Consider the following 27056-nt stretch of genomic DNA (forward strand, 5'->3'; position numbering starts at 1 on the left):
TTCCCGCGTGTCCTCCATTTGGACTCCGGGCCCCTGCGTGGGCGATGTGCTCGCTCTATGCCGTTTCTATGCCATCTCTATGCCGTCTTCGATTATTTCTTCCCCTTGCGGTCCAGCGCGCGTGCCGCGTTCCGTCTTCCGGCATTTTCGCTCCACGTCCGTTTCGTTATGCCCCGTGCCAGATCCTGCCCTCCATTCCCTAGCTTCCCATCGACGTCCTCCAGCCTCGGGGCGATCGCGTGGGCGACGCGTTCGCTGTATGTGGTCTCTATGCCATCTCCGTGCCGTTGAATTACGTCTTTGTTTTCCTCGCATCTCGGGTACTGATTCGGAATTCGTGTGTAACGAAAATCCGACATGCAGGTACGTGATCATCCTGAAAGTCGGACACGCGGGTACTCTAGCGTCATGAAACTCTACATACTCAGGTACGCCGAGAAAAAAAAAGAACCCACCGAACCAAATAAATATTTAATTAATTCAAGGAATAATTATTAGCCCCAAATAAATCGTCATCATTCCGAAGTGTTGCATCCAATCTATTAAAGACTCCTGGGATGATACTTGAATTTGCCAAATATTTCATTAACACTATTCAAAGAAGTACGTTTTTCGTTCGATGACATTTGCTTCATGATAATCAACGATCGTCATGAAAATCCAACACGCGGGCCAGCGGAGAAAAATCAGACACGTGGACACACGCGGGCGAGACGGAAGCACGTAATCCTACTTTCAATATTAGCATTGCGGTTCGGTAAAAAAGGATCGGACCCCCGCATTTCTTTTTCTCCCTCTCGCGGTCCAGCACGCGTGCCTCGTCCCATCTTCCGGCATTTCCGCTCCACGTCCGTTCCGTTACGCCCCGTCCCAGATCCCGCTCTGCGTTCCCTAGCTCCCATCGACGTCCAGCCTCCGGGCGAATGCGTGGGCGGCCCTCCGTGTCGATCCGTGTCGGGAGCGTGCCGGCACAGTGCCGGCTCCGTGCTCGCGGCCTCTCACTTCTGTCACGCACGTAGGTCGGCTCTCCGGTCGTGCGTGCATGCAGGCGCGCACGCGTGCATAATAAAACCCGGTGGAATGATAGAAAGGTGCCGGCTAATAATAGCCCCGTCGACCTCGCCGGCAGGTGTTGTCGCCGCTCCGGAGACCGGAGGGAAAGATCGGATCGCGAGCGAATATATCCGATCCCTCTCGAGGAGGAGGTCCCAGGGGACTTCTTACGGGAGACCGAGGTCGCGTGGGTCGGCGAATCTGGAGCTGCGTGGCGAAACTCGATAAATCCGAGTCGAACTCTCCCTCGACATAGACGATGCATTGTGCACACTCCTCGTTTCAACTGCAAGAAGAATCTCTCCGAACCTCTAGGAAGTCGGATGTTAAGGATAAAAAAAAAAGGCGGAATATTATCCGGAGACTGGGCAGAACATTTTACCCGGGAACACATCGATTAAGGATAAAGTCCTCCGATTTCATCCCCGGGATACATCGAGGGGCAATGAAAGTCCTGGAAAACCTGAATATACATCGCGACGTACATTATGAAATAAACCACCTTTGTAGCGCTCCCCTTCATGTTTTTTAATTTTTTATTTTGGTAAGATTTCCGAACATTTATAACATATGTTACGAATGAAATACGAAATTCTGAATATGACGTTACAAAATTGTAAATTTATTTTCAAGTTTATACATGTAAATTCACTTCTCGGGCGTGAAATTTATTATTGACTGCAATGTTTGCCAAACGTCGGTGCTCTGGCGATAACCGGTCGTTCGTGAAAACCGTCAAGTTTGAGGAACAACTTTTTAAAAATCCTGATAAAAATATATGGGGAAAGTCCTGAAGATGCAGCTACCGCGTCTTCTGCCCCAGGTGTAAGTGCACCGCCGTAGCTGCATGTGCATCAGCGTGCCCGCCTCGAGCCGGACACCGATGTCGATAACGTTAACCCTAGTTAAATAGTAGAAGCGAGGAAGGTGTGGCCAACTTAACAGCTAATGTCCCAGTTGTAGTCGGCCTAACCTCCGACTTACGTATTCCCGACAACAAAGAACGATGTTAAGAGGCTCAGTTAAGAGCCTGATCGATCGATCGGCTCCTCGATCGGAATGCGAAATCTCCTACGCCGAGAGCAAATAAACGCTTAACGGGCATACGTTATATGCCGGTTTTTTTAGCCGTGAACATTCCTGGGATATCCAGGACTCGTTGGTAGCTATCCAATAAACGGTCCAACGTCCTACGGCGTTCCAAACGGGCGCGATCTAACGATACCGTTAATTGCACTTTAACTTATCGCGCCTGTATTCGGAGCCCGCGAGGATCCATTAATAACGATAAGGTTAATTCGGAAATAATTGATAAAGGCAAGGGCAAGGCGAAGTAAGGGCGCGGAGGCTAATTTACGGTGCTCTATCCCGGGGATAATGTACCGCTCCTCGCGGATGAGGATACCCGGCCGGTATGAGAAAAATCATACAGGCGGTAATCCCGTTATTATGACACTTAGAAAGTTGCGAAACTAGTATAAGGCCCCGCGAGTGCTCTTCCTTCTGTTCGCCGTAGAAGGAATTACCTCCCCGGGTCGAATTAACTCCGACGGTTTCGACGGTTCCGGGGATTTTTTAACTTGCGCCTTTTCGAGGTACCCTTGAAACGTGGATTCCGCCATTTACCGCGATTCCGCTGCGGCAGGAAGGTCCGGACAAATGAGGATGGTTAACGGCGTCTGGAAGGACGAGGCTAATTCCCGGTTCTGCCGGCAGAAAAGGGAGGAGATAAAAGCGGAAGGAGAAGATGACGCCCGTTTCCTTCTCGGTTTTTGCCCCTTTCGCGGACGACGAGATATCCCGCCGACCCGGATACCTTCCCTCAAAATTCCCGGAGAAGAGCGCGACCTTCCACCTCCCTCCTCGGCCACCTCCGAGACGAGCGCTCGTGATCGACCGATACCTCTCTATACATCGATTTGCATTCCATTTGCATCCCACGGATAACCTAACCCGAGAGATGTGCTCCGCGTCCGACCACGTATCCAAATGGCGAATTTATTCAGAATTTGTACCGGTTAAGGAGTTATTAGAGGATACTCTGTAATAACTTCGACCCCCTCCCGATAACGGATAGCGGTCGAGGATATCTCTCTATCCTCCAGGCTACCGAAAGAAGATGTACGTCTGCGATTCCCCTGTTCTCATCCTCGATATTAACCGAGGAGAACATGGATTTTAATTATTAAAATCGCATGGAAATCTTTGGAAACCACCGAAATATTGTCTCAATTACAATGTTACCGAATCGCATTGTCGTATGTCACGTGAAATGAAAGGCAATGGTTATCAAATAAGGAAACCGTATCTTTGATTTCCATTACATTTCACGTTAAATTTTGTCTCTCGCCCGTTCTCAGACCCTCGAGATTTGGGAGCACCCTTGGGTCCGAATGGCGAGGGTGCGTATCGCGACTCGGCCAGGTGTGAATGAACACCGTGTAGGAAGTCCCACGTACACGCACGCGTGGACCGGGCCCGAGATAGCGGAGAAATAGCGGCCCACGCGAAAACTCGCCATAAATTAAGCCTCCGACGTGGAACGCATAAACCCTCCTTCCATCTCGGGTTTCGTTCTTATCTGCGCTCGGCGCATGGGTGTACGGAGGTCGTAGGTGATACCGGCACATGGGTGCGGATTCCGCGGGGATACGCGCGTGCTACACCGGCCGGACTCCCGTGGGACACGGGAGAGCCGAGTAAAGGAAACGACGTCTCCCAAAGGGACAGGAAACCCACGTAAATGCGCCGACTTCGTAGGAAGTCGACGTCGACGAATGTGCTTGGCGTCCAAAATGGCGCCGGTTGCGCCACCTCGATCTCGGCAGGGTCCTATAAGATCTATCGCGCGATCGCGGATTAATTTCCCCACCTCCTTATCTATCGGTTATTACGGATCGGGAAGATTGCTAGAAGGGATGCACGAGAGTCCTTAAATTTATCCTGGCGAGCCTATCGGAGGCCAAAATGGCGCCGGTTGCGCCACCTCGATCTCGGCTGGGTCCTATAAGATCTATCGCGCGATCGCGGATTAATTTCCCCACCTTCTTATCTATCGGTTATTACGGATCGGGAAGATCGCTAGAAGGGATGCACGAGAGTCCTGGAATTTATCCTGGCGAGCCGATTTCTCGACCACTCGCGGAATGCTGTCGCGCGTAAGTAAAGCGATGTTATCAAGAAGGGAGAGAGAGAGAGAGCCAATTTCGGAATGCGGCCAACGTCTCAGTTAACTCGGTCCGAGCTTTGACTCGGCTGACGAGTTATGGTCGTCGGCCGGGGTACATGAAAAATTGCATTCCGAATACCGTTAATCGGCCGATAGGTGCATGACATTAGTCCGGACAACTCGAGCGCGCCGCGTTACGTGCGAGTGAACGATCGCCTCTGTTAAAGCGGCCGATAATGCGCCGCTCTACCCCAGAAGTGACCGAACACCTACTCCCAATATAATTCAATATGGCCGCGTTATCCTGCCCGGATCAACGCAAAGCCCTGTCTGCCAATTAGTTAATGGAGAGCCGTTGACGCCCCGAGGATTTAACACTCTCTCGCCCTGAATGCATTACCTTCGTTGCAAATATATAAGAGAGAAGAAAATGAATTTTTCACCCCAGAGTCGACGGGATGATAACCCATGAAATAGAATAACTGAAATATTATATTTAATTAAAGGGAGGAATAAAATATTAAATTTCTTTGATAAGGAGAGCAATTACGTGATTGTCGATTTTCATCGCGATGGCTTAACTTGACGTGGAAATTTTGCAAATCCCGGAATCGAGTTTCTAGAAAAACCGCGCCATTTTGCCTTATCGTTTCCTCGTGAAATCGCCTATGGACGTTGTTAACGGTTGCTAATGGTCCAGGGGAGAAAGTTAATTGCTCGATCCTCGGACGTCGGGCGTATATTGTTCCCTGCAAACTTGACTTTTACCCCCCCGAGAGAAGTGCACGCCGCAAGGTCGCGGGCGTTTGCATAATACCTCGCGGTGTCGAGTGGTAAAAAGCGAAGCGTTCCACTTAATAGGTGCGTTTTCTACCCGTAAAGGTTCTCGAAAGCGCGCGGCCTTAAAAGAAACTTCGAGGATTGTCTCGGAGGCGATACCGTACTTTCTAAGTACCTTTCCGAATGCCGCGAAATTGTCGCGCGGGGACTCGGTCGTTTCTCTCCCGATCTTTAGACTATTTACAACGTCGCTCTTAACCCTTCTCGACGATTCGTCATGCAAACTATGCCTCGACTTTCCCCAGAATGGCTTAAGAGCCTTCATAACGCTAAAACGATTTTTCATCCCCCTCCATGGAAGGAGCCGAGTCGAGAAATCGATTGCTGGGGTGACAAAAATTCCGGAATTTTGACACCTTCATTGGGAACATATCTCAGGTGGAAGGGTACTGATCCATGAAAATAGTTCATCGACCCAAGTGGCTTAACGATCTTCATAACGCTAAAAATTGATAATATTTTATTTTTCAATATTTTTCATCCTCCTCCACAGAAGATGGCTCTCCTCGGCCCGAGTCGAGAAATCAATCGCCGGGGGTAAAAATGCGGAGAATTTTGAAACCCTCCCTGGGAAAATCTCCCAGCTCGAAGGGAACAACGGGCCCATGAGAATCGTTCAGCGAGCAGAGTCCGGGAATAAGAGATCTCGACAATCTCCTAGAGTTTTTCGACCAGAGCGAGCGTCGGCGTCGGCGAGAGGGAAACCGGAGGCACGACGACCCAATTAGAGTCGCTTTGGTACCCCGAGATACACGGCGATTCCCCGCCATTGGAAAAGTGCACGCGGGGGCCATGAGAGAATTGCCTAGCCTGGTTTCCAGGGTCCTCGTTGCACCATGTAAAACGTAATCCGTTTACGAGCAAAATAAGGGCGTAGCCGCGCCGGCCGCGGCTCTCGTCTCTGTATCTGATGTGGCCCCAGGAAATACCGTCGTCTCTCCATTTCCCTTCCATGCCTTCCATTACCCCATGGCCCGAGATCGGGGATGAGTAGAATGCATTTACGAGGCAGGACGCGGAATAGCCTTGTATTATATTTCCCCGGAGAGCTCTTCCGGGATGCCTCGGTACCTCGCGACGTCCCCAAAGGACTCGTCATTTTTCTCGCGGTTTTAAAAATTCCTGCCCGAAGGGCCGCTCCTTTTTTTCCCGCGCTCAGGAAACACGGAGGAGGAAAGATCCTGGAGGGATTCTCGAGGTGGGTGCGGCCGTAGTCAGAAGTGAATTAAATCGCGATGGTTTTCAGACGGGGTCAGACCGGCAACACGTCGTGAGATGGTTGCTGGTCCTGGGGCTCGATCCACTCGCCATGGTTCCCGCTTCCTGGGTCCAGTGAAAGGCAAACAATCACGATTCTTACGCGATCGCGAGGAATAAAGTATCTCGTCCTGGAAAGGACCTCGCGCGTGCCTGAAATTGACGAGAGGCGTGAGAAAAAGGCGAACGTTTGGACTCGATCCTGACGTTACCCTGAAGGGATCTACGAAGCACCGCCTTCTAGAGATCGTTCCTAGGAATCGTAGCAAACGTTTTACGGGTCGAAACCGTGAGAGCGAAGTTTCCCCGATGACGAAATTCGGCAAGGACGAGGGAATCCGAAACCCGGCAACGAAGAATCCTGAGGGGGATCCCCTCGAAGGATACTTAATACCCCCGGGCAGGATGTTGGCGCGGGCATGCTTGCACACGAGATAATGTAATCTACACCGAGAGAGGCTTAGATTATGCATCCCGGGAGATCCACGAAGAAGATTCCGCGTGATCTATGGACATCGGCCGAGGGAACGACGTGGAAACTGCACCGGCGTTCTTCAGGGTGCAACTAGCCTCCGCGACTTCTACACGGAAGGAATCCTTAATGGCTCCTCTGTCCGGATACTGCCGAGAGAAGTGTGCGGGACTCTTTTTCTTCCTCGTTACTTTTCACTTACCGCGCCTGTTTCGTGTCGACACGAGGGAGGGGACGGAGCGGGGAACATGGCGAGTGGAGGTGCGGATGCATTTTCACGAGGAAGAGGTAAAAAATGGATTCGGGACGCGATTCATTATTTATGCCCGTCCCGGATGGCACGATCGCAGGGCAGGGACTAGACGTCCTCGGGATCGCCGGGGCTGGGGAAAGAGGTCGAGGGACGACCTCCTTCGTGATGTGCAGTTCCGAGCGAGAGTCCCATTCTGTCACGAGAGGATGTCGCGTGGAACGGTTCCGTTCTCACGGAAGACCTGGGATGTATCTGGCCGGCGAAAGAAAACGGGACGAGATTTACTGGGCGAAATTTCAAGGGAACGTCCATGGATGTCGCACGATTTTTCCGGCTCCACCGAAGGAGGTCGGGGGATGTTCCTCGAAGGACGACACGGTCTTCGGGGCAGGGGGTCGTCTCGTTAGACGAACCGCTAGGAGGACGCTATTTAGGACGGTCCAGTTCTCACGGAAGCTGGGGCGTAGGTGGGATGCAGACGTTGCGTCGTGTGTGTCTCGGGTACCGAGGCACGACTTCGCCGGCGACGAGATATTTGTTATTCATAAGACTCGCCGCAGGGCAGGACTTAACTCTCCACCTAACTGCGCAGCGGAAGGTGCTGACCTAGACAACCTCGGAACCGCGAAATTCCCAGGGATACCTCGACCAGGATGTTTCCGATGATCCCACAGACCCTCCGCATCCTTGATCTCTGAACTACGAATTAATCCAGGACCACCAGCAGGGCCGGGTAAAAACAATATTGCCGACCGTGTTACTTTTAATTTCATTTCGTTAAAAATCTGACATTTATACATTACTTTTATATACATGCGAGGATAGCTTATTCTCTTATACGAGTGGCGTCCCAAATACTGCGCATAGAATTAATAATGGAACGTCGAACCCGACGTGCGTTAGGACGGACGTCGATTTACAACAAACGTCGTGGACTCCCCACAATAAATCATAACATATTTCCACGATGGACGTTGTAACGACGGACAAGTTTCGCAATTTTTATAAGAGGCCTGGATACGAAGGAAAAATTCCTTGCAATTAATTTCAAGGATAATGATAATCCCCCATGGTCACGTGACGCAGTAAACGCTCACCATCGAACCTCCTTAAGACGAAGACCAATCAAACGTCCCTTGGTGTCGAAGAAAAGGTGTGAAAGGCGACGCGAAACGTGCGACACGTGCCTAAGTACACGGATGATAAAATTAAACTCGGTTTTGCCACGTATGGCGGGATTACCGGTGTCAACGTCGAGTCACCGTTATATAAGGTTGATTTAAACGTCGGCCATTTTACAGGGTGCTTTCTGCGCTCAGCTTCTAACCCAAGGGTCCGATTAATGTCCACTCGCGGATGTTTACATTACGCATAACGCCGTTAATTCCGCACATCTGCCCGGCGCCGTGTAAACGCTGCTCGTTTCCTTCTTAACGCGGCGAAATATCGCGCGATTAACGTCGATTGCGGTCGCACCTCCGAGATCCCTCGGAGGTGGGAAATCTCGAGTTTCACGGAGGTATTTGGAATATCATTATTTCCGCCGCAAGGGGGAGGGGAGAAAAAATTATTACGTCGGGGGATATTACGAAATATGACCGCGTCCGTATCGGAGCCGGAAATTATAGCCCGGGTAATTTTTACAATATTATAAAACCGGTGAAAGTTGAGATCGCGTCTCACAATTTATCATGCCTCCGATGCGGCCGATACTCTTGGATGCACCGCCGAGTGCGATTCGAATATTGCCTCTGAAAATTGAGATCTCAAGGGGAAGAGAGTACCGAGACCGTAAGCCCGCGGCGGGAATGGGGAATAAATCGAGGTAATGCAATTCGGCAAATCGCATTTATCCAGTGATTTATATATTGACTTATTTATATATTTATTTATGGACCTCATCGATCCTCCGAAATGATCGTCGTTTGTCCGAGGCCGGGCCGTGCGACTCGGCAATTTTCCCCGGCTCGTCATTACGTCGTTAACCGATCGATCGATCGATCGACGCATCGATTGATCCCAGCTAGTCGGTCTCGGATCACGGCCAATCAAAATCCCCGGGGTCGAGGCGTTCGAAAAGGGGACCCAATGTCAGGATTATCAGCCCTTAAACGTCGCTTTCTAGGAGCATGTCAATGACGATCATTGTTTATTATGGTTTCAAAATGGAGGTGCCCGATTTTGCGGTTAATTTAGACGACAATGGGCGAGGCAGACGGAGGAGGGATGCAGTCGATGATTTCTTAGCTGAGATGCGCCTCCACCTTAAATCATCGTGATCGAGCCTCGCATCTCGGAAGGTTCCTGATTGCGATTTATGCCGCGCATATCCTCGCATGTTCCAAGGACCTTATTTACGCGCGACGTCTTTAAGGACTGCCTTAAATTATTTCTTTATTTTTTTTTTATTTTTACACGCTCGGCTAGCGATACAGAGGAAATGATGTTTTATGGACGTGCCAGGAGGGATTAGATCGCTTCGGTTTATTACCCTCGAGAGGGTTAGGCTAATTCGCGGTAACTCGCGGTAATCCGCGCTTTCCGGATCAATCGGCACGTTCCTCCTGGGGAGACGGATTAAAAAGGTCCTTTGTAGAATTTTTCACGACTTACGGGATTCGAGATATCCCGCGTTAAAGTCGACCAATCGCGCGCTGGCTCTTGGAGAAAGTACCAGGTTTGTTTACGCGCAAGCGGATCGCTTTGCGGATTTATTGTTACACTCGCGAGCGGAAACCGGGCGGCGTTTGATCAACCTTTACATACACCGAGATGAGTTTCGTTTTCGCCGGGGTGCGGTCTGGAAGAAATCCAATCCCTAATCGATTTTTCTATACCCTCTATATTCGCAACGTCGATACCGAAAACGATCCTTCTGCGACTCGGCGTCGAGCGAGAAATATTTCCCTAATTATTAATATCGTTTATTAACGACTCGAAGTAATTTTGTTCCGGGCTCACGGTCAGCGACCGAATCGTGGTACTGCCAGGAGAATGGTAATTGGCGGGGGAGTTTGTCGCCGGTAATAATATTTTCGAGAGGAGAAAATGCCGGTTTCCTATGGTGGAAGAAAGGCTGCCGAGTACGACCGAGCGTGGCGAGCTGAAATAAAAGGATCGCGAGACGATAGGCGATGCTTCGCCAAAGTAAAAGTAAATTGTAATGATAGTGAGCGGTATGCACCGTATCTCAATCGGCCGGCTAATTGCACGGTGCGGTTTCACCGTATTGCGTTCCGCGTCTCCTTTTTTTTTTCCATCCCGCCGATTATGTTCCGCGGATGACAAAGTCGGCCGTGGAAACGGCGCGATCAGCTGATCCGCGGTCGCCAGGGACTCGAAGGCCGAGAAAACAATTACCGTCTCCACCTGCTCGAGGAAAGGTGTGTCCGGCTACTGGTCTCAAATGGTTTTCTAATTGAGGGACAATTTAAGAAAATTGCCCGCCGATATACCGGTAATCATGATTTTCAATTGAGGTGTCAACAACTCATGAGCCGGGTTAATCGTCCCGGCACTTACATTCAATTTGCAACTGCGCTCGATCAGAAAACGTAACGCACAAGTGGGCAGAGTACGATTCGTGAAAAGTGCGGCTAAAGGATTTCAAATCGCGGGAAGGAATTTCTCCGGTTAATAATCTCAACGTGAAAATTGCGCGTCCACCGGCGCACAAAGTAATATTTACCATGAAAACTTGACCAAAATTATGTGTCCAAAAAATGTACTATCCGGCATGTGTTCGATTCCTGGAAAGAACGAAAATTACGTGTACGAGTGGAGCGTTTACACAATTGGCTTATGGCCAAGTTCTTGTAGTAAATAATTCTATGTGGGTTGAAAAGCGTTACCTAATTACGCGAAAATTTTAGAAAGCCGGCCGGTATCCCGCGATCATTACTCCTGCATATATTGAAGGAAAATTGCCCTCTTCAATGACTTTTTACGGGGGAATTTTCAACTTAGAAAGGGTAAGTACTTCCGCGGGAGTAATTGTACGCGTACTCGTAGATCGCGAAATGTCCGTTCAAAGTCGAGGTCGCACTCGTGGAAACGCTAGCGAATATGAATTTACGCGGAGGGGCGTGTCCATGTCGGTTAATAATCCTCTAATTGCGCGGTGATTCCATTAAATCATTACTCCAATCACCGCGGGTGCCCCCTCGGACTTTAGGGGGGCGGAGGAACGGGAACGTTTCACCCGGTGCCAGGATTTACCGATCGTAAGGAACGACCGGCCGACGATAAATGAAAACCCCCTGGCCTTAATGATAACTCGCTGATAAGCTGCCCCGGCGCGGCCCAGGTCTATCCGAGGTTTTTCCCTCCTTTCACGGCGAAACTCTCACGCGATTATCGGCCGTTTATCGCGCCGAGCTTGCAACCCGTGTGAACCGCACAATGGACTTTAGAACGCCATTAACATGCGCCGCCATTTTTTTTTCGCATTTCCCTGATCGCGGAATCGCGAATCCATTCTTCCCCCAGCCCTTACCTAGGGACCTTTGGGATACACATTTATTATTTCCTTATCTTTTTCCTTTTTTTAATCATTACCGGGCAAGGATCTTAATCGCTTAATAAAATTCCCTCGCGCCGCAGAGAGGAATACACCGAAAAGGATTCAAAATGGCGCAGGTGGCCCCGACCTCTGGCTCGTAAAGAAGGGTCTTCTTGGAAGAGAACTTCGCATCTTGTGGGATTTCAAGTTAGGCTCGGCTCGTAAAAGAGATGACGAGTCGGCAAAGTCGTGCGAGTCGCGCGCGTTTCCAAGTCGTACGAGTCGTACGGTGAGCTAAACGAGCCCGAACATCGCCACCATCTCCTCGTCTTGTAGGAACACGAGCAGCCGACATGCGCCAGCAAAGTGCCATACCACCGACACCGGGGAACACTCGGCAACGCTTTTCAACACCCTCGAACATCCTCGAACACCGAGCAACGTGTCGGTATCTGGTAGAACACCGGCGTTAACAACCGTGTCCCTTGCTCGTAGGGAAGGAGCGGTCGGATTTATTTCCGAGGTTTATACATGGACGAGTCAAGCGAAGAAATCTTAAAAAAAGAAGAAATTCTCGCCAAAAATGTAATTCTCTCTACCTAAGAAAATGTCAAATGAAATCCACGGGAATTAAGAGTACTCAATTTTCCTCCGGTTTGCTTCATCAAGATCTATCTCCGAGGGTTATGTAAGGTAAAAAGTAAGTAAGTAAAAAAGATCGGAAATAATTACACCCAGAAAATGGATTTTTCTCCCGATCGAAGAAAGTACTGCAAGTCGGATTTATTTTCCTTTTCTGGAGATGCATGGAGTACTTCGGGGGTGGAAAGACGAAGAGATGTAGAGAGAGGCATGGGGTGGTTTTCCTGATTTCAATGAAATGTGCATACGCTTTGTATGCACTTTGTATGAATCTAATGCGGACAGTTTAGGCCCGTTTTAGTGTTGTACGCGAATGTTCGTTACGAGTGATATATTAAACACTCGGGGCACTTTTATCGGGCGATCACGCAACTTGACGAGAGAGACGAGCCGAGGGAAAGTGGAGGGCACAGGAGAGAGAAAAGTAAGTCTTATTGTGGCCGGCCGGAGAACTAGCAAGAGTGAGAGAGAGAGGGCCCTATGGGACGCGAAATAAAAAGAGAGAGAGGGGGAGTGATACCGGGAGCGTAGCATGATCGTGGGTTTAATGTCCGCTCTCGTATTTACGAGTCGGTCCGTTTTAAACCACCGCGGGGACCGGCGGGTTGATGCGAGATGCGAGTTGCGAGATATCGAAGCGAACGCCTTCGATAGGCACGCGATAGCACTCGAGAACTCGAATCGCTCGCCAATCGCCGGGGAGCTTAAATCATTACCGGATGCGGATAATCGGCAAGAGGTTCGTTCGCCAAGAAGATCCCTGTATACTTTCCACGTTTCGATGAAAAAAAAAAAAAAAAACATTGCGCGCAAAGAAATAAAAAAAAAAGGCCAATCGAGCCATGGATTCCTCCTCTGAATTTTTTCCCCACGAAAAGTCGTGGCGCTCGCGAAAACGGGAAAATTGATGATTACAGAAATGGCTAATAACACTTCTCCAACTATTTCTAGGAGTACCACAGGGCGCGCTGCATATTCCAATTTAGTCGAAAATATCGGCCGAGAAAGTTAAACAAAAAGAGCACACGCCCTCGCCGGGCACGCGATATCGTGAGAACTCGATTCGCTCGCGAATCTCTCGGGGAATTTCGTAAACTCCGGCGGAATCGCCGGTGCACCAGCTGCTCGGAAAAAATACCCCCGTGAATCTAGTCTTCCCGAGGAGAGGAGAGAACGCGCGCGTTTAATTCTTGGGACGGGAAAGCTCGACCTTTCGAAGCTTCCGCTCTCGACGTCGCGTTTTCTCCGCAGAGGAGAGTTTCGCGTGCGTATGTATGGCAAGGAAGTCCGCGTACGTACGCGCGTCCCCGAGAGCGTGAGTTACAAGTCCATGGTCCACATAAATGCAAATTACATGGACGTTTAATATCTCACGCGGGGGGCAATGTACTTAGACTCGGTGACTCTAAGCGCTAAGAGGTTCCTCTACGGGAGAATCGAATTAATTATTCGCTAACTCCATTATTCACCATCACCCCGACCTCATGACAACTTGAAATGGAATTTAATATTCGCTAATTTCATTATTAAACCACCCTCGGGATCCTCAGATCCCCCGAGTCAATTATTCGTTAATTTCGTTAATCACCATCCTCGGGATTTTACGATCGCCCGAAGCCGAGAAAAGAAATCAATTCGAAAATGAAAGCCCGCAATCTCCCGATTTACTTTGTATCGGAGTTGAAGAGTGGAAGAACGGAACCGAAAACGAGAGGCAGGAGGGGAAAGCAAGCGGCCGCGTGGGTGTGTAAAATGCGGAGGCGCGTTTCCGTCGGCGTGTTTATGAAGTAACGGTACCCGGGCGTAATACATTTATGGACGATAAGGTTGCAAACTGCGGCTACTAAAGATAAGAGGTGATAACTGCAGGGTGCAGTCCCGGTGCGGTGCATCGGAGTGCAAGGATGCCGGACGAGGAAGCGCCGTACTTGGCCTCTCTTCAACTATTCGCGACTCTTTTACACCTTTCAATTTACGACTTCGCCAAGGTGCGCTACGTGTACCCGCTTAGAAGGGATCCCAAGCTGCAAGAGGTCTCCTCGCCCCTTTCCCCGCTGGTTAAATATTTATAGAAACGTTACGAATCAATGACTCACCCAGGCAAGTGATGGCGTGATCGGCCGGAGGACGAAGGACGTTCCTGGACCAGGCTGCTCTGAGGACCTCCAGGGCACAGGGAGGTCCTCCGACCATCAGCACCCCAGGAGAGACGTGTCCCTTGTACCTCAACTGACGAGTCGCGTCCACCAGGGCGGCATTCCACCAGCACTTCGAATTGGCCTCGAGGAAGCCCTGAAACAGAAATTTCGAAATCCCGGGTCAGACGTTTCACGATGGAGGTGGATAGGAAAGAGGTAGGTTGGGATCGAGCACCCCAAGGCGTTCTTTCTATCATTAATGAAATGAAATGGTCCCTTCTGGGGTAAAAACAATTCCACACCCCTCTAGTCTTGGAGTAACAATGATAACGTTGTTATATAGCAGCTTTTCCCGAGCCATCGAATGAGATACGACGACGGTGTCGAGTGTTTGTCGTGCTGGGAGGGTTGTGTTTGGACGGGGGTTTTCCACCCTCGTTTATCAGGGGACGCCGAGGAACGCTTCTGCTCTTGGCAGCGGCTCTTATGGTATCGAGACTTATTGCCATGGGGTGGATAAAGCGACCAATGGTCATAGGGAAGCGACTTTCATGGGTCCATCGCTCTTCTCCACCTTCTATTTGGAGACGGAGTGCTAACCTGTGGTGCAACGACCAGGGGAAATTGAAATGTCTAATTACCGAGGGGCACGAGTTGCGCGTTCGCTACTCCCATTCGAAAGACTCGGTCAAGCAGCGAGTCATGAACCTCGGTTCATAAATACGGTTTGATTGGATTTCCGCATCGTTAGCAGTGGCTTCCCGCAAGGGTCAAGATCGCCCCGACACAATCGAACCACTTTCGCGTCGAGCCGATCGATTTGCCGCGTTTGAATTTCAAATTGCTCGGCATTGATTGGGCTTTGTTTAATTATCGCTCGGCAGCGGAAATCGGCGCAAGCCTCGAGGCCTCGCCGTAGTTCGCATTAAAATGGCGACCGTGACTTTCTCCCGCGCGTTTGTTCGAGCCTTATGTACACGGGGTATATCCTGACGATATCGCGCTCGTTTAATAGCCGCTTGTCATATATGGATGTCTGTTTCCTTTCCGAGGACATGCCGCTTCCTCCCCTGCGCTCCTTCCGCGTGTCTCGTGGTACATGTGCGATCGTGTTCCCGTCACTTCCGCTACCAGAATGCGCCGCCATTTTGTCGTCGAATTTAACGTTCGACTCGGAAGTTAAGTAACGCCGCGAGCGGATCGATAGTATCGCCTCGTGTCGATCATGGTACGAGGAAGGACCTCTCTATACAAATTAGCGACTTTTTCTTTTTTTTTTGACAACTTCAAAGAGGTGACGTTTTTTTGTATTTTCACTTTCAGAAGCCTCTGCATTTTCGAAGTTCTGTCTGCGGCTGACAGGATGGCTCTTCGGCGGTACATTTAAATCCTTCCTTCCCACTCGTTCCTTTAAGTGCCTTTTCCCGATAACTCCCGACTTCTGTCGCCGACGTGGGGACGAACTTAATGGAAAGGACTTGCCGGAGAATTGCGACAATTTCTTTTTTCCTCTTACCACTGCCCGGGAGGCGGCTAAGTGCCGGAAGCGGAAATTCGAGGCGTGGGAGGATCTCACGAACCCCTCGAGGATCTCCGAAAGTACCAAGTTTCCCCCTTGGGTAAAACCCTCTGAAACGTCTGTAACTCGAGGGAGAAAATAACCTAACGAATCAATGAGAATTAAATTTATTCGTCTGCAATTTTTCCAAAAAAGTCATATTTTTGTGCGACCTCGCCGCTTCTCAAAGAATCGCCATTACGGCGTTAATGCACTAACACCAAGAAATTCCCGGTGGATCTTGATAAAAAGATTTTTCCACGAAAATTCTTATTTTCCTGTGGCCTCGCCGCATCTTGAAGAATCACCGTCGTGTCGTCGATGTGTCGATTTACTAACATCAGGAAATTCGCGATGGATTTTAAAAGAAAGAAGCGTGATGTATCTTACCGAGCGATCAGCGGTTCGCTTAAAATTCCATTGTCTGTAGACTTGCAAAGTGTCGCTGACAATAAGAAGAAATTAACAGAGACGAGGATTCTTTATAATTTTTTCCCCAATAATCCTAGACCCCCCCAACAACTGCATCGACTGAAAGGAATTTACCTAACAGGGCTGAGTTTACACCTAATCATATAAGATTCCATCTCGAATCGAGGATGACTCCCATTCCCATACTTCGTAGTTTTCTCAGCGGCATAGGCGCTTTTTCTTTGATGTCAAGAGACGGAAGATCGAGCCGGTCGGAGAGCGTAATGGCGCTTAAATGTCCCTAATGTCGGGGCGGAAAAAAACTTTTATATTCAATACCCTCGGAGGTTTAACACCTCACGAACGGTCCGAGGTCTTTTTCCTAACGTCTGCCGCGGGGCATTAGGAGAAATAAACGCTTTTTATATTCATAAAATGGCTCGAACAATTTTTCGGATAATCGCTCCCTTTCTTTTCCCGATCGATCTCGATCGTAGCCGGCTTCCCCAGGGCCCGGGGGGAAAAAATCGAGGATTTCGAAAGTCGAAATTCTTTCTCGGCGATGCCCTACATTCGCATCGTTAGTTCTTTATCCCGGTTTCCCCACGTCTCCACAAAACTGCGATTCGTACCAGGTGAGTAATACCCGACGTCCGATTTCGACAGCGCCTCTCGTCGGCATTTTCTGCCGGCGACTTCGCCGGACAATTATTCAATACCAATTTGCATAAGACTCGGGACGATTCGGGGAGTTCTCGGGCACTGGGAAAAGTGGCGGCCCTCGGGTGATCCTCCAGGAAAGGCTAATCCTCTCGAATCGAATGGTGCTCGATCATTACGGTGCCAAAGGCCAGACCGGTAATACCGAGTATTAAGATACTCTCCCTAGTAGTGCATAAATTTAGTCAGCACCTGGTCTGACCGTTTATCCGCGAAGTTAGAGGATAATGGGCCGCTTTTGCATCTTGCATAATAATTAGCGACCGAGTAGGAACGGTACCTCGGGCTAGCCTCGCCGGAGGTTCACTGCCAATGGCGAGGAAATCGCTGAGCAATAAAGGGGAGACGAGAGCCGATTAAACGGAATTCGCCGATTGGACCAAGGGACGGAATGCGCCCGTTTCGCATAACTTATTTACCTCGCCCCGGGGATCGCTAAACGAAGCGCGACGATTCGCGGCGTCGTTTCTTGCGGCCCCGAGGAAGAGGCGTCCTCGAGGCGGCGAGTTAGTTCCGTCCGAGTAGCGCCTGCAGAAACGGGATCCTTTGCGTCGAATCGATCGGCCCGTTTCCAACGCAACGGCAGCCATCCTCGAGAAGAGACGTAATAACGCGCGATTAGTCGAGGACTCTCGAGAAAGATCCCTCTTCCGCGGAAAATCGACGCCCTTAACGGGTACTACGCGAGTCATCGCGTCCACGAGTACCACCTACGTCAATAATACTACTGGATATATTTACAATCGATGATATTATACGTAAATATACGTCCGGTTTAAACGCTAACGCGGTAATTTCGATTATTCGTCCGAGTCCCCGCGGCATCCAAGATGGCGGCCGGCCCGAAGAGAAGCGCGCCGAGGATCGCCGCCGATCGGCACTGGCCGCAAGAGTTCTTGCTCGTTCTAATGGATATTACGAATTAATGGCGGCTCCTTGGCGGACGGTGGTTTTTTCCCCCTTTTTCGCCGGCGGTATATTGCTAAAATGATAATAAGATAGGAGGCGAGGCCGGCCGCGCCGTAGCCGGGCCGCGAGCGGCGTTTCTCTCCCCTGGCGAGGCGAGTCGTTATGCTCGTCGGCAACTCAATCTGCCCGGCCGTAGTATCGGTGGATACTTACTGGGAACTGCTTCGCAGATACTTATCGTAAACGTTTCTCCGCGTGTAAATTCACCGGCGATGCTTTTCTTGCCCCGGCTCGCCTTGGCGTCTATCGCGGAGTAGCGCCCGTGCCTTTTCTTTATCCTTTATCATAATCGAGGTTGCTACCGATCGCTTAGGTTATGTCTCCGCCATTCCACGTGCTATTGGCAGTCTTCCCATTCCTCGAATCCCCGCCATCACCCTCGAGGAATTAATTATTCATACTTTTCTCTCATCCTCCAAGCGTACCTTCGACTCCTGCGACGACCGAGCGACGCGCTTCTTGCGCAAGAAAAAAGAAGATGGCGGCCGCGAGGCGACGCCAACCGATTGCTCCTCTAAGGTACGCGCCGTTTCGCGGCAACCGCTCGGGCGTTTCAATTATTAACACTTTTTGCTCGATCCTAAGACAGGTCTGCAGTCGATGCGCCGAGGAAAACGCGGAAAGACGGAGACGCGTCCCCGTGTTCCAAGGAAAACCAAGTGACGGAGCCGAGGTAGCGATTACCGGCTGAATTAATTGTTAACTTTTTCCCGTGTCTACAAGGCGTCCTCGTAGGACCGGTTGCTCCCCATAGGAATGAAAAGCTCGATTTAAAGCGTCCTTCGATCCGGTATACCGACTATTTGGCAGGCTCGCTCGTAACATTATCCGCCAAGTAGTCGCCCTCCACCCGTAGACGATTATTCCCCCGCGATTAATCCCTCTCCATCTAGGCATTCCATGAATTACTCCACGTCCGAGCATTCCGAGAATTTCCGGGGGAAATATTTATAGAGCGTCCACGGGTGGGTCCGCGATAAAGGAGTCCCCGTTTACGAGGGCGTCTCGCATGGGGCCCCATAAACGAGAGCCGAAGGGGGATTTGCGCCGCGCAGGAGGCGAGGATATTTGCGTAGCCACGGCGCTTTCGCCGTGTCACGAGGCATAAGTCCGTTGTCAATTTCTGCATGTAAAACCCGGCATGAACCGCGCTGGGAACGACGCGACGCGTCGCGCCGCGCGACCATAAGCGCGGACCCGCCATCGCCGGTTTATGGAGCGCTTTCACTTCTATCCTCTATGCACCTCGCCGACACTTTGCGAGGATATTTTCGATAATAATTCGATATATCTCGCGTATCGAGTGTCGGGACACATAACGAGGGCGTTTACGAGCCACCCGAGACGTTTCTATCAGCGAGAGTCTGTCGCGACGATGTCCGATAAATGGCACGCACTCTCGATTTTTAACCATCGATCCGGCTTTTCATGGAGTTCCATGGACTTTTATCAGCCGCATAGGGTGGGGCAAGAGACCTCCATTTTGGAAAAATCCCCAAGGAGCGTTCAAGGATCCCCCAGGATTTCAATGGGGACCCTGGACGAGTTCGTAACTCTCGGGAGCCGTTCTCCAGCCCGGGTCCCATTTCTACCCAGAACCCGTTCTGGCCTTGGGGCGTCGCGACGCTTCCTTTATTTATCCCGCGGTTTAATTGGCAAAGGGTAAAAACAGGCGTCGAGGCCGTCGCGCCCCTTGACTTCGGAGGGGCTCCTGATTTTACGACGCCCCAGGACTCGCCTCGGATAAGGATAAGGCATATCACCCCCGGACACTTCGCGGTAGGTTGTCGATCCTGCTCGTGGTGGACCTGGTGCCTTCTCGCCTGCTGCACGACGGAAATGGTCCACCCAGGCCCTCAGGGCTCGGTCCATGGAGCATTACTATGGAAATTATGCCGCCGTGATTTATGCTCCACCCTGACCGGACTCCACTGCCAATTGATACTCGAAACACTTAGAGAGCTCCTAACTTCAAGATCTGGACTCGTGGCAGGATTTGCGAGTCGGCAACGAACTCGTATATCGAACTCGCCACTCCGAGAACTCGAGGCGAGGCTTCGATTCTAGTGATTCGAGTTTTGCAAGAGTGGCCAACCAGTGCCAAGAAAAGTTTGCGGTTGCCAGAAGACGGTCCTGTTTATCTTCTCGGAATAAATTTCCCGCGAAACTTCGCCGGAAGAAAATTTCCGCCATTGGGAAACTCCATTGCGGGGAAGAGGGTGAATCGCGAGTTGCTCCATGTCGCGACGACTTGGGCCATTTAAAAGAGCAAAAGTAGAAAGTCCGTGTCACGGGACGTCACTTTAATGTCCAGGGGACAGCTCGTGCAGCTTTTAGGCCCGTGGAATATCATTTCCTCGTACAAAGGCACGATTCTCAGCTGCGCTCCGAGCGCTCCGAAAGAAAGTCCTCAGGGGGAAAGGAAAAGGTGGAGCGCAAGAGTGGACGGCAAATATGATTAAATTATTGAAATCTAGGTAAGACGAATTCCCCGTTGCGAGAAATTCTCCCGTGGGGATATGAAAGTACCGGAGGAGAAATGCGAAAAGTTCCGTTAATACATCAACGTACGTGAGGGAAATGCGAACTGGTCGGAAAAATCGGATCTCAGAGGAGCAGAAAGAGAGAGAGAGAGAGAGAGAGAGAGAGATAAACGGGGGAAAAAAGTACGAGGTATGGGAATTTCTGAAAGCGAGATATTTAAGTAAGGCACACTCGAATAAGCCCCGGGAGAAATGCAACAATCTCAATTAATGTATCTGCATGCGCGGGGAAATTACTCAATAGTCTCAGATATACGGGAAAGTTACGTTTTTTAGGGCGATTCTGGGACGAAAAGTCCGCACGCCGGGATTGATATGAAAGCACCGCACCGAGAGAAAGAGAATTCCCCTTCGGGAGTGGAGAGGCGAAAGAAAAGCCCGGAGAAATTATACCGCGAAATTGAAGGTGAAAAAAAGCCGATAATAGGCCGGAAGGTGACGGATGTGCGCTCGCAATTAGCGACGTTGTTCTTGATGAAGCCGATTTTTAGGGCGCGATGCAATTTCCTCCGGGCGACGAGAAAGTGCGATGAGAATTGCAATTTGCGCCACGCTCATCCCGAAGGGGCGAAATGAGGGGCTCGGCGATTCCGAAAAAACGCGTCCCTAGGGGGGAACTTCATCGTCTTTCTTTCGGAATTTCAGGTAATCCAGGGAATCGTAAATCGACTCGAGCCCGATTTAATCCGCGCTGGGGCAATTGGCGAAAAAATCAACGGCGATAATTATATAAGAAACCATAACGCGAACAATAAATACAGAGCGATGGACTTTTCGCCGCATAAAAATTTCACCTTCGTGTCCTTTTTTGGGAATTTCGGATTCTTGGTTTTGTAGTCAGATTTTCGGAATTTCAGAATCAGGGAAACCGATTCCTGGCGCGACGAAATTTTATTTTTTTGTACGTCTTCCTTTCGGAAGTTCAGATAATTCTCGATGATATACCAGGGAATCGTAAATCGACTCGAGTCCGATTGAATCTGCGAGGTGGCAATCTCCGCGGAATCAACGGCGATAATTGCAGCTGCAAATAAACGGCGGGGTGCCGTACCGCTCGGCGTTTTGTGGAACTATAACGCGAACTATAAATACAGTGCGTCCGTACGGTAACTCTAATTGCGGCCGATTAGACCGCCCTGTATAATTATCCGACTCGTCGACTCGGCGAGACGTTCCTTCTCGCACCTTTTCCGCGGCTTTCCGCTCCTCTCGGCAGCCGAGTAGCCGCAACGCGTGGCAGAGACCTTCCTTACCGGCGAGCCATTAATCGAATATCATTAAATTTCTCGTGAACCCTCACTCGGATCGAGAAACGCGCTTCGCTTTCCTCCGTCCCTTCCTTCTGACCCGTTTTCCCACATTTGATCCGCGGGCGGAAACTCACGGGCGCTTTTTTTCCACCCGGGAGATTCTAGGCCAACCCGGAAGAGAATAGGTGGATGGACCATTGTTTTCACATTCAACGATTCAGCAGCAGCCTCCAGGTTCCCTTCCGTGCGGCTTCCTCGGGGACGCCATCGTCGAGCCACGTCGAGGGTCCTCTTCGCACGGCACGAGAAGAGCAGCGGAAAAAAGTGGAGGACCCTCCTGGGTGTGAAAGGCGCGTTCCAATTTTATTTCCTCTGCCGGTCTCCTCGGCTCCAAAGGTGTCCGCTTCGCGTTAAGTGCTTCCTTTTCAGTCCCCAAAAGAGATTCGCGAAGATAGTCGGAAAGCGGTCGGAAGGAAGCTGCGGAAAGGGAAGATCGAGGAGAGACGGCTCGCGCAATTGAGTGCGAGAGGACTAGAAGGTAAACGAGCACTCCGGCGCGGAATTACCGCAGCTTTGAAACTCCGAGAGTTTGCTCTACGCTCAATTCTGGGATGTTTACCGGCGCCGGAGGTAAACTCGAGACCAGCGGTCTAATTGATGCGGAGCGGAACCGGTGCGGAAGAGATTAAGGTGATATGAAAACGCCGTCTGAGGGATCTTCTTTATGAAACTTCCCTACGAATCGTGTGTACCGAATCGTTCGAAATTTTACCGCGCGAACATGGAAGCCTACCAAGGAAGGTGCCGACACCGATGAAATTTCAATTTTAAAATTGGCTTGTAATCACCTTTAAATTAAAGAATTAATTTCATGGGTGTCGAGACCTTACTTAAGGCCTCCATGTTCCGGTGGTGAAATTTCAAACGATTCGGTACGATTGGTTCGGAGAAAAGTTTCATAATCGGTTGACCTCTCAAATACCGCTTTCATATCGCGTTAAGGTCCTAGGAATATAGTAAAGTGTATGGAGGAGGAACTAGACCGATGGGTGCTTCATCTGGGTGATGATAACCTCGTCGATCATCGACTTTTTCTCACTCGATGTCTTCATAAGATTTCATGCAAGGCAACCCGGGTGTTCGATGGGGAGCGAACGACTCCCCGATTAATCACCAGGACAACTCACCGGATTCAACCGGAGTAGGTTACTAGATTTTTTGGTCCTCATGTCCCCAGGTATGTCAAGAACGACAGGTGGTTAAAAAAACGCGTGCAGGTAGTACAAGCGTATCAATCATATGATTTTCTACAGGCCGCCTTCGCCGCCTATAGTCCACCCAACTATATTCCCTATATTCGTATCTCCCCAGGGACCGACCGCTCGGTTACAGGGGAAGCCCGAAACAATGTTCTCGACTTACATCTGCCTTCGTCTTCGCCTTCTAAGCCGCTTTTCGAGCTTTCCCATTCCCCTGGATTAGCATAATAGGAATGCAAAGTACCTGGAAGAGGTTGTAGCCCTTGTCGTACATCCACATCTCGTCAGCTGGGTGCTCCTTCGGACTCTCCCTTTGGCCAGGATTGAGCACCTGGGGTGGAGGACCTCTGGTTAGCTGGATGGCCAAGGACCTCTGCAGCAACAGGAGGCACCGGGATGGTCCAGGACCTCCCGGTCCTGATCCGTCCCCCAACAAAGAGGCCATCTTTCCTGCCTCTCGACTAGCCCGATCCTTGATCCGGTGGAGGCATCACGTCATCTGCACAGAACAACATTCGACCGTTAATGATAATTGCAAAGTCAAACAACTACTTCCTACGTTTGCGCTAAAAAGACCGGCAAAGACCTACACGGTTGTCTAGACGTCTGTAGACCGACGTCGGTTTCGAAAAACCGATTCGCTAACACATTTTTAATTTTTTTTTTATTTTCGACGCGGCGCAGAACGTTTGTCGGCGTATGTGCTCGATTTATTTAATAAAGGAAGCCCTTCGTCATTTTCGATTATGTAGGCAGTTGGGCACCAGCTGTGTTTGGCCGAGGCGAACGCCCTAGGAGATCAATATTATCTCCGGATGTCTATCCGACGTCACGTACTTTGGTTTAAAAATATAAATGGCGCCCCCTCGGAATTATTGCAATAGGGTGCTATTGGATTAATCGAGGGGTGGCTTTTCGAGAAGGGAACGAGTGCATCGGTGAATTGGATCTGGACCGTCCAATTTGTCTTGCACTGCACCTTTTTTTCGGGAATAATCGCCAGACTTGGCGTGACTATTATAGTTTTGGTAATGTTGACAATTCCTCGGAATTTCTCATCAATGGGGTGGTTTCTGCCATTCGATGTCGCATCCCAGGAGATCAATACCCTCCGTGGACGTTTGCCGATCGTCACGTTCCTGGTTTTGGAAATAAAGGGGAATCCCTCGGAATTATTGCGGTGGGGGTGAAGCGGATTAAGCGAAGGGTGCTTCTCCCAGGGGGTGGAAACAAGGGCGTGCCTACAAACTGGAGTCCCCATGGCTTGACTCCAGAATATTGTGGAAGGCGGCGAAAAAAAAAAATTATGTTAAATAATTATCACCGCGAGCTTTGATATACTCTTACTTATCTCGTTACAACCATAAAATATTTCTAGTAATACGTTAACTGTGTTAATCCTTTTTTCTGGTAAATTCGAAAAGAATATCTCGGTAGAAGAGGCAGAATTATTCACTAGAAATTTATCCAGTATTTCAGGAATCTGATTAAGATAAGCGTATATTCAGCCAGACTTCGGTAATCAGAATTCTCTGCTCATATTAATCAGACTTTCTCATTAGCGACAACTGGAAATCAATTAACCAGGCGCGTCTAGTAACATTAATCGAAACTTTCTTCGAGTGTCGCAGATACATCATATCCCTTTCAGGGACTGACATGTATGTCTCGAAGTGGTAATTGCTTAGTATCATTTTCTCTGTCACTATTTTCTGTGTGGTAAAATCGTTTCGAGATACGAGGGATTGATAGGAATTTTTTTCCAGGGGTCGGGAATCTTAAAAGACCCGCAGATTGGAATCGGCGATCGGATCTTCGCCTTGTGCCAGTTAAGAGACTGTCCGGAAGTCGGGAGGCGCGGAAGAGGCACTTCCTGTCGAGTGACTCACGGCTGGCGGATCGTAATAACGATGGGTAGGGATTGTAATGGTATATAGTGGTAATGGCATGCCGGTAATGGCGTACCGGCGACGGTAATGCCGGGACCTCGCAGCCGGTGAACGTCCCTGACCCTGGACCCTGTCAAAGTATCGACCCATCGAATTAAGCCGCCTCGTTTCCGAGGCCATTAGTGGTCCTTGCTCTCCGTGGACGTGGATGTCTCCCGGGTCTAAGCTGATGGATGGAAAAGGTTCGGAATCCACTTCCAGAGGGCACGACGAGATAGAGATCAAAGGGACCGAGGCTGCTTCAAAGTTTCGGGGACCATTCCTCCGTTATTGGCACTTGGGAGTCGTGGAAATAAATCCGATTCGTTCCCTCTCTTCGGTCTATAGGAAGACAGAGATAGAAAGGGAGAGAGATCACGGATAAAGAGAGAGAGATGCATCCGCCGATGAGGCTCCACCAGGGGGAGGGAATTACGAGAGAGGAGAGAAACCGCTCCGGAGGATCTTGGAGATTTCCCAAAAATCAATCCGGACCTTCCGCGCCTCCCAGAAAGTACAATGGCCTTCCCATGGGAACCCCCTTTCAGGCAGGAAGGTCTGGAGTTACGAGAGACGTTTCCATGGGATGTTGCACCGCGAGGGGTGGCTCGGTATAATGAAGTCATTTAAATGCATCGTGGCCTTTTCAAGGTAAAGGTCCCTTTTTCCGTCCTTCCTGGGATATTTAAACGCTTTCATTTTTACCACTCGGATGAAACGACAACCGCGTTCCCTTGCATCTCGGGAATATATTCCCTTCTCGGTGTAGGTCCTCGGAAACGGATAAACGAGTAAATGGCAATCGTTCTTCTGTACCTTTCTACCATCGGGAATTTTATTCACTCCACCTCGCTCGGGTAATCTCCTCGATTTGATCCTGGACTTTTGACGACTGGCAATTGCATTGTTATCGAATAATTACGCCAGTCGAAAAGTTCCCACGAGGATAGGTCAGGTTTCATATATCACTCCCACGGGCTCCCATTTCCTATCTAATCAATCTAAATTTCTACCGGGACGACGGGCCTTAAATTGGCACCGTCGGTCGCCCCAGGGTAACAAACTCGGCTTATTTCTAGCCATTTCACGGAGTTCCCTCGTTCTATTGACGCGGTGCTTTAACAAATTTCTTCATAAATAGGAAGTGACCGACTTGCACCTGTTGCACCGTGCTGCGTTGGGATGGGTCAGGTTTTCTGCTGGGGGATTTTTTTTTTTATTCGGCTCGAGGGAGGCTTTGAAAATACTTTCGGTCCCGGTCTCGTAGGGGTAGGTCAGGTTTTCACCTGCCATTCCCGTGGCCCCCGATGGTCCTGGTTTCCCGTTTGATTGGCCTAGATTTCTACCGCAGGAAGTACCTTGGATGTTCCATAAGAGTAACCCGATGAGCGACAGGACTTAAATTACTATCTCGATTCGATACAATGGGAGCTTCAATCAGGAGTCGTAGACGCACTTAAACGGCGTACGCGACCGTCGTCTTCCATAAATAAAAGGCTCCTCGCGTCGCGTGCATCCCGTGCACCTTGTGTGCATCGTCTGCATCGTGTGCATCTCGTGTGCAGACGCGTGTCACTCGTGCGTCACCGAAAAAGTGGGTCACCGATGTACCCTGGATCTCGGAGAGGCGAGGAGCCTTGGGAAAGGCGAGCGATTGCGATCGGCCGGTCGATCGATCGATACGAGATCGATCCTCCCACACCGGTCCCCATCCCAAGTCGATCTCGCGATCGTCATTCGCCTGCACAGTGCATTCGCAAATTTGAAGATCCACCGATACCACCCTTTGGAAATTCATTTTTCCAAAAGGTGTGTTTCCAAATCCTAAGGTGGACGCGCCGATGGATTACGATCAATACGAGGTCGATCCTCTCGTATCGATCCACGTCTTCGCCCTGGGAAAAAAGATTCATTGAACCAGAAAAATATTTCCTTCAGTGGTACCGAAGAAATATTTTGTTAATTCCAAGAATAATTATTTAATGCGAATAAATTCTCATTATTCCGGATAAGTGTTGCGTGCAATTTATTTGGTTCAATGAAATTAGTTTCTCAGTGCGGTCGAGCTTTCGATCGTTATTTACATATATGGT

The 27056-nt window shown here is 49.9% G+C and overlaps 1 protein-coding gene across 2 annotated transcripts in view; it reads right to left on the reverse strand.

Annotated features, from left to right (window-relative positions):
- The window catches only part of LOC105695790, a 57685-nt gene that overhangs the window by 12024 nt on the left and 18605 nt on the right, over positions 1 to 27056 (reverse strand). For both annotated transcript variants that reach the window (XM_012417709.1, XM_012417708.1), the window contains exons 2-3: positions 23280 to 23534; positions 14284 to 14479 (exon numbers count right to left, since the gene is read on the reverse strand). In XM_012417709.1, coding sequence (XP_012273132.1) covers positions 14284 to 14479; positions 23280 to 23480 — 397 coding nt within the window. In that variant the 5' untranslated portion in view covers positions 23481 to 23534. The remainder of the gene's footprint in view (positions 1 to 14283; positions 14480 to 23279; positions 23535 to 27056) is intronic.

Source organism: Orussus abietinus, unplaced genomic scaffold (genome assembly GCF_000612105.2).
Source record: "Orussus abietinus isolate OABI.00-Male unplaced genomic scaffold, Oabi_2.0 scaffold4, whole genome shotgun sequence".
Taxonomy (NCBI): Eukaryota; Metazoa; Arthropoda; class Insecta; order Hymenoptera; family Orussidae; genus Orussus; species Orussus abietinus.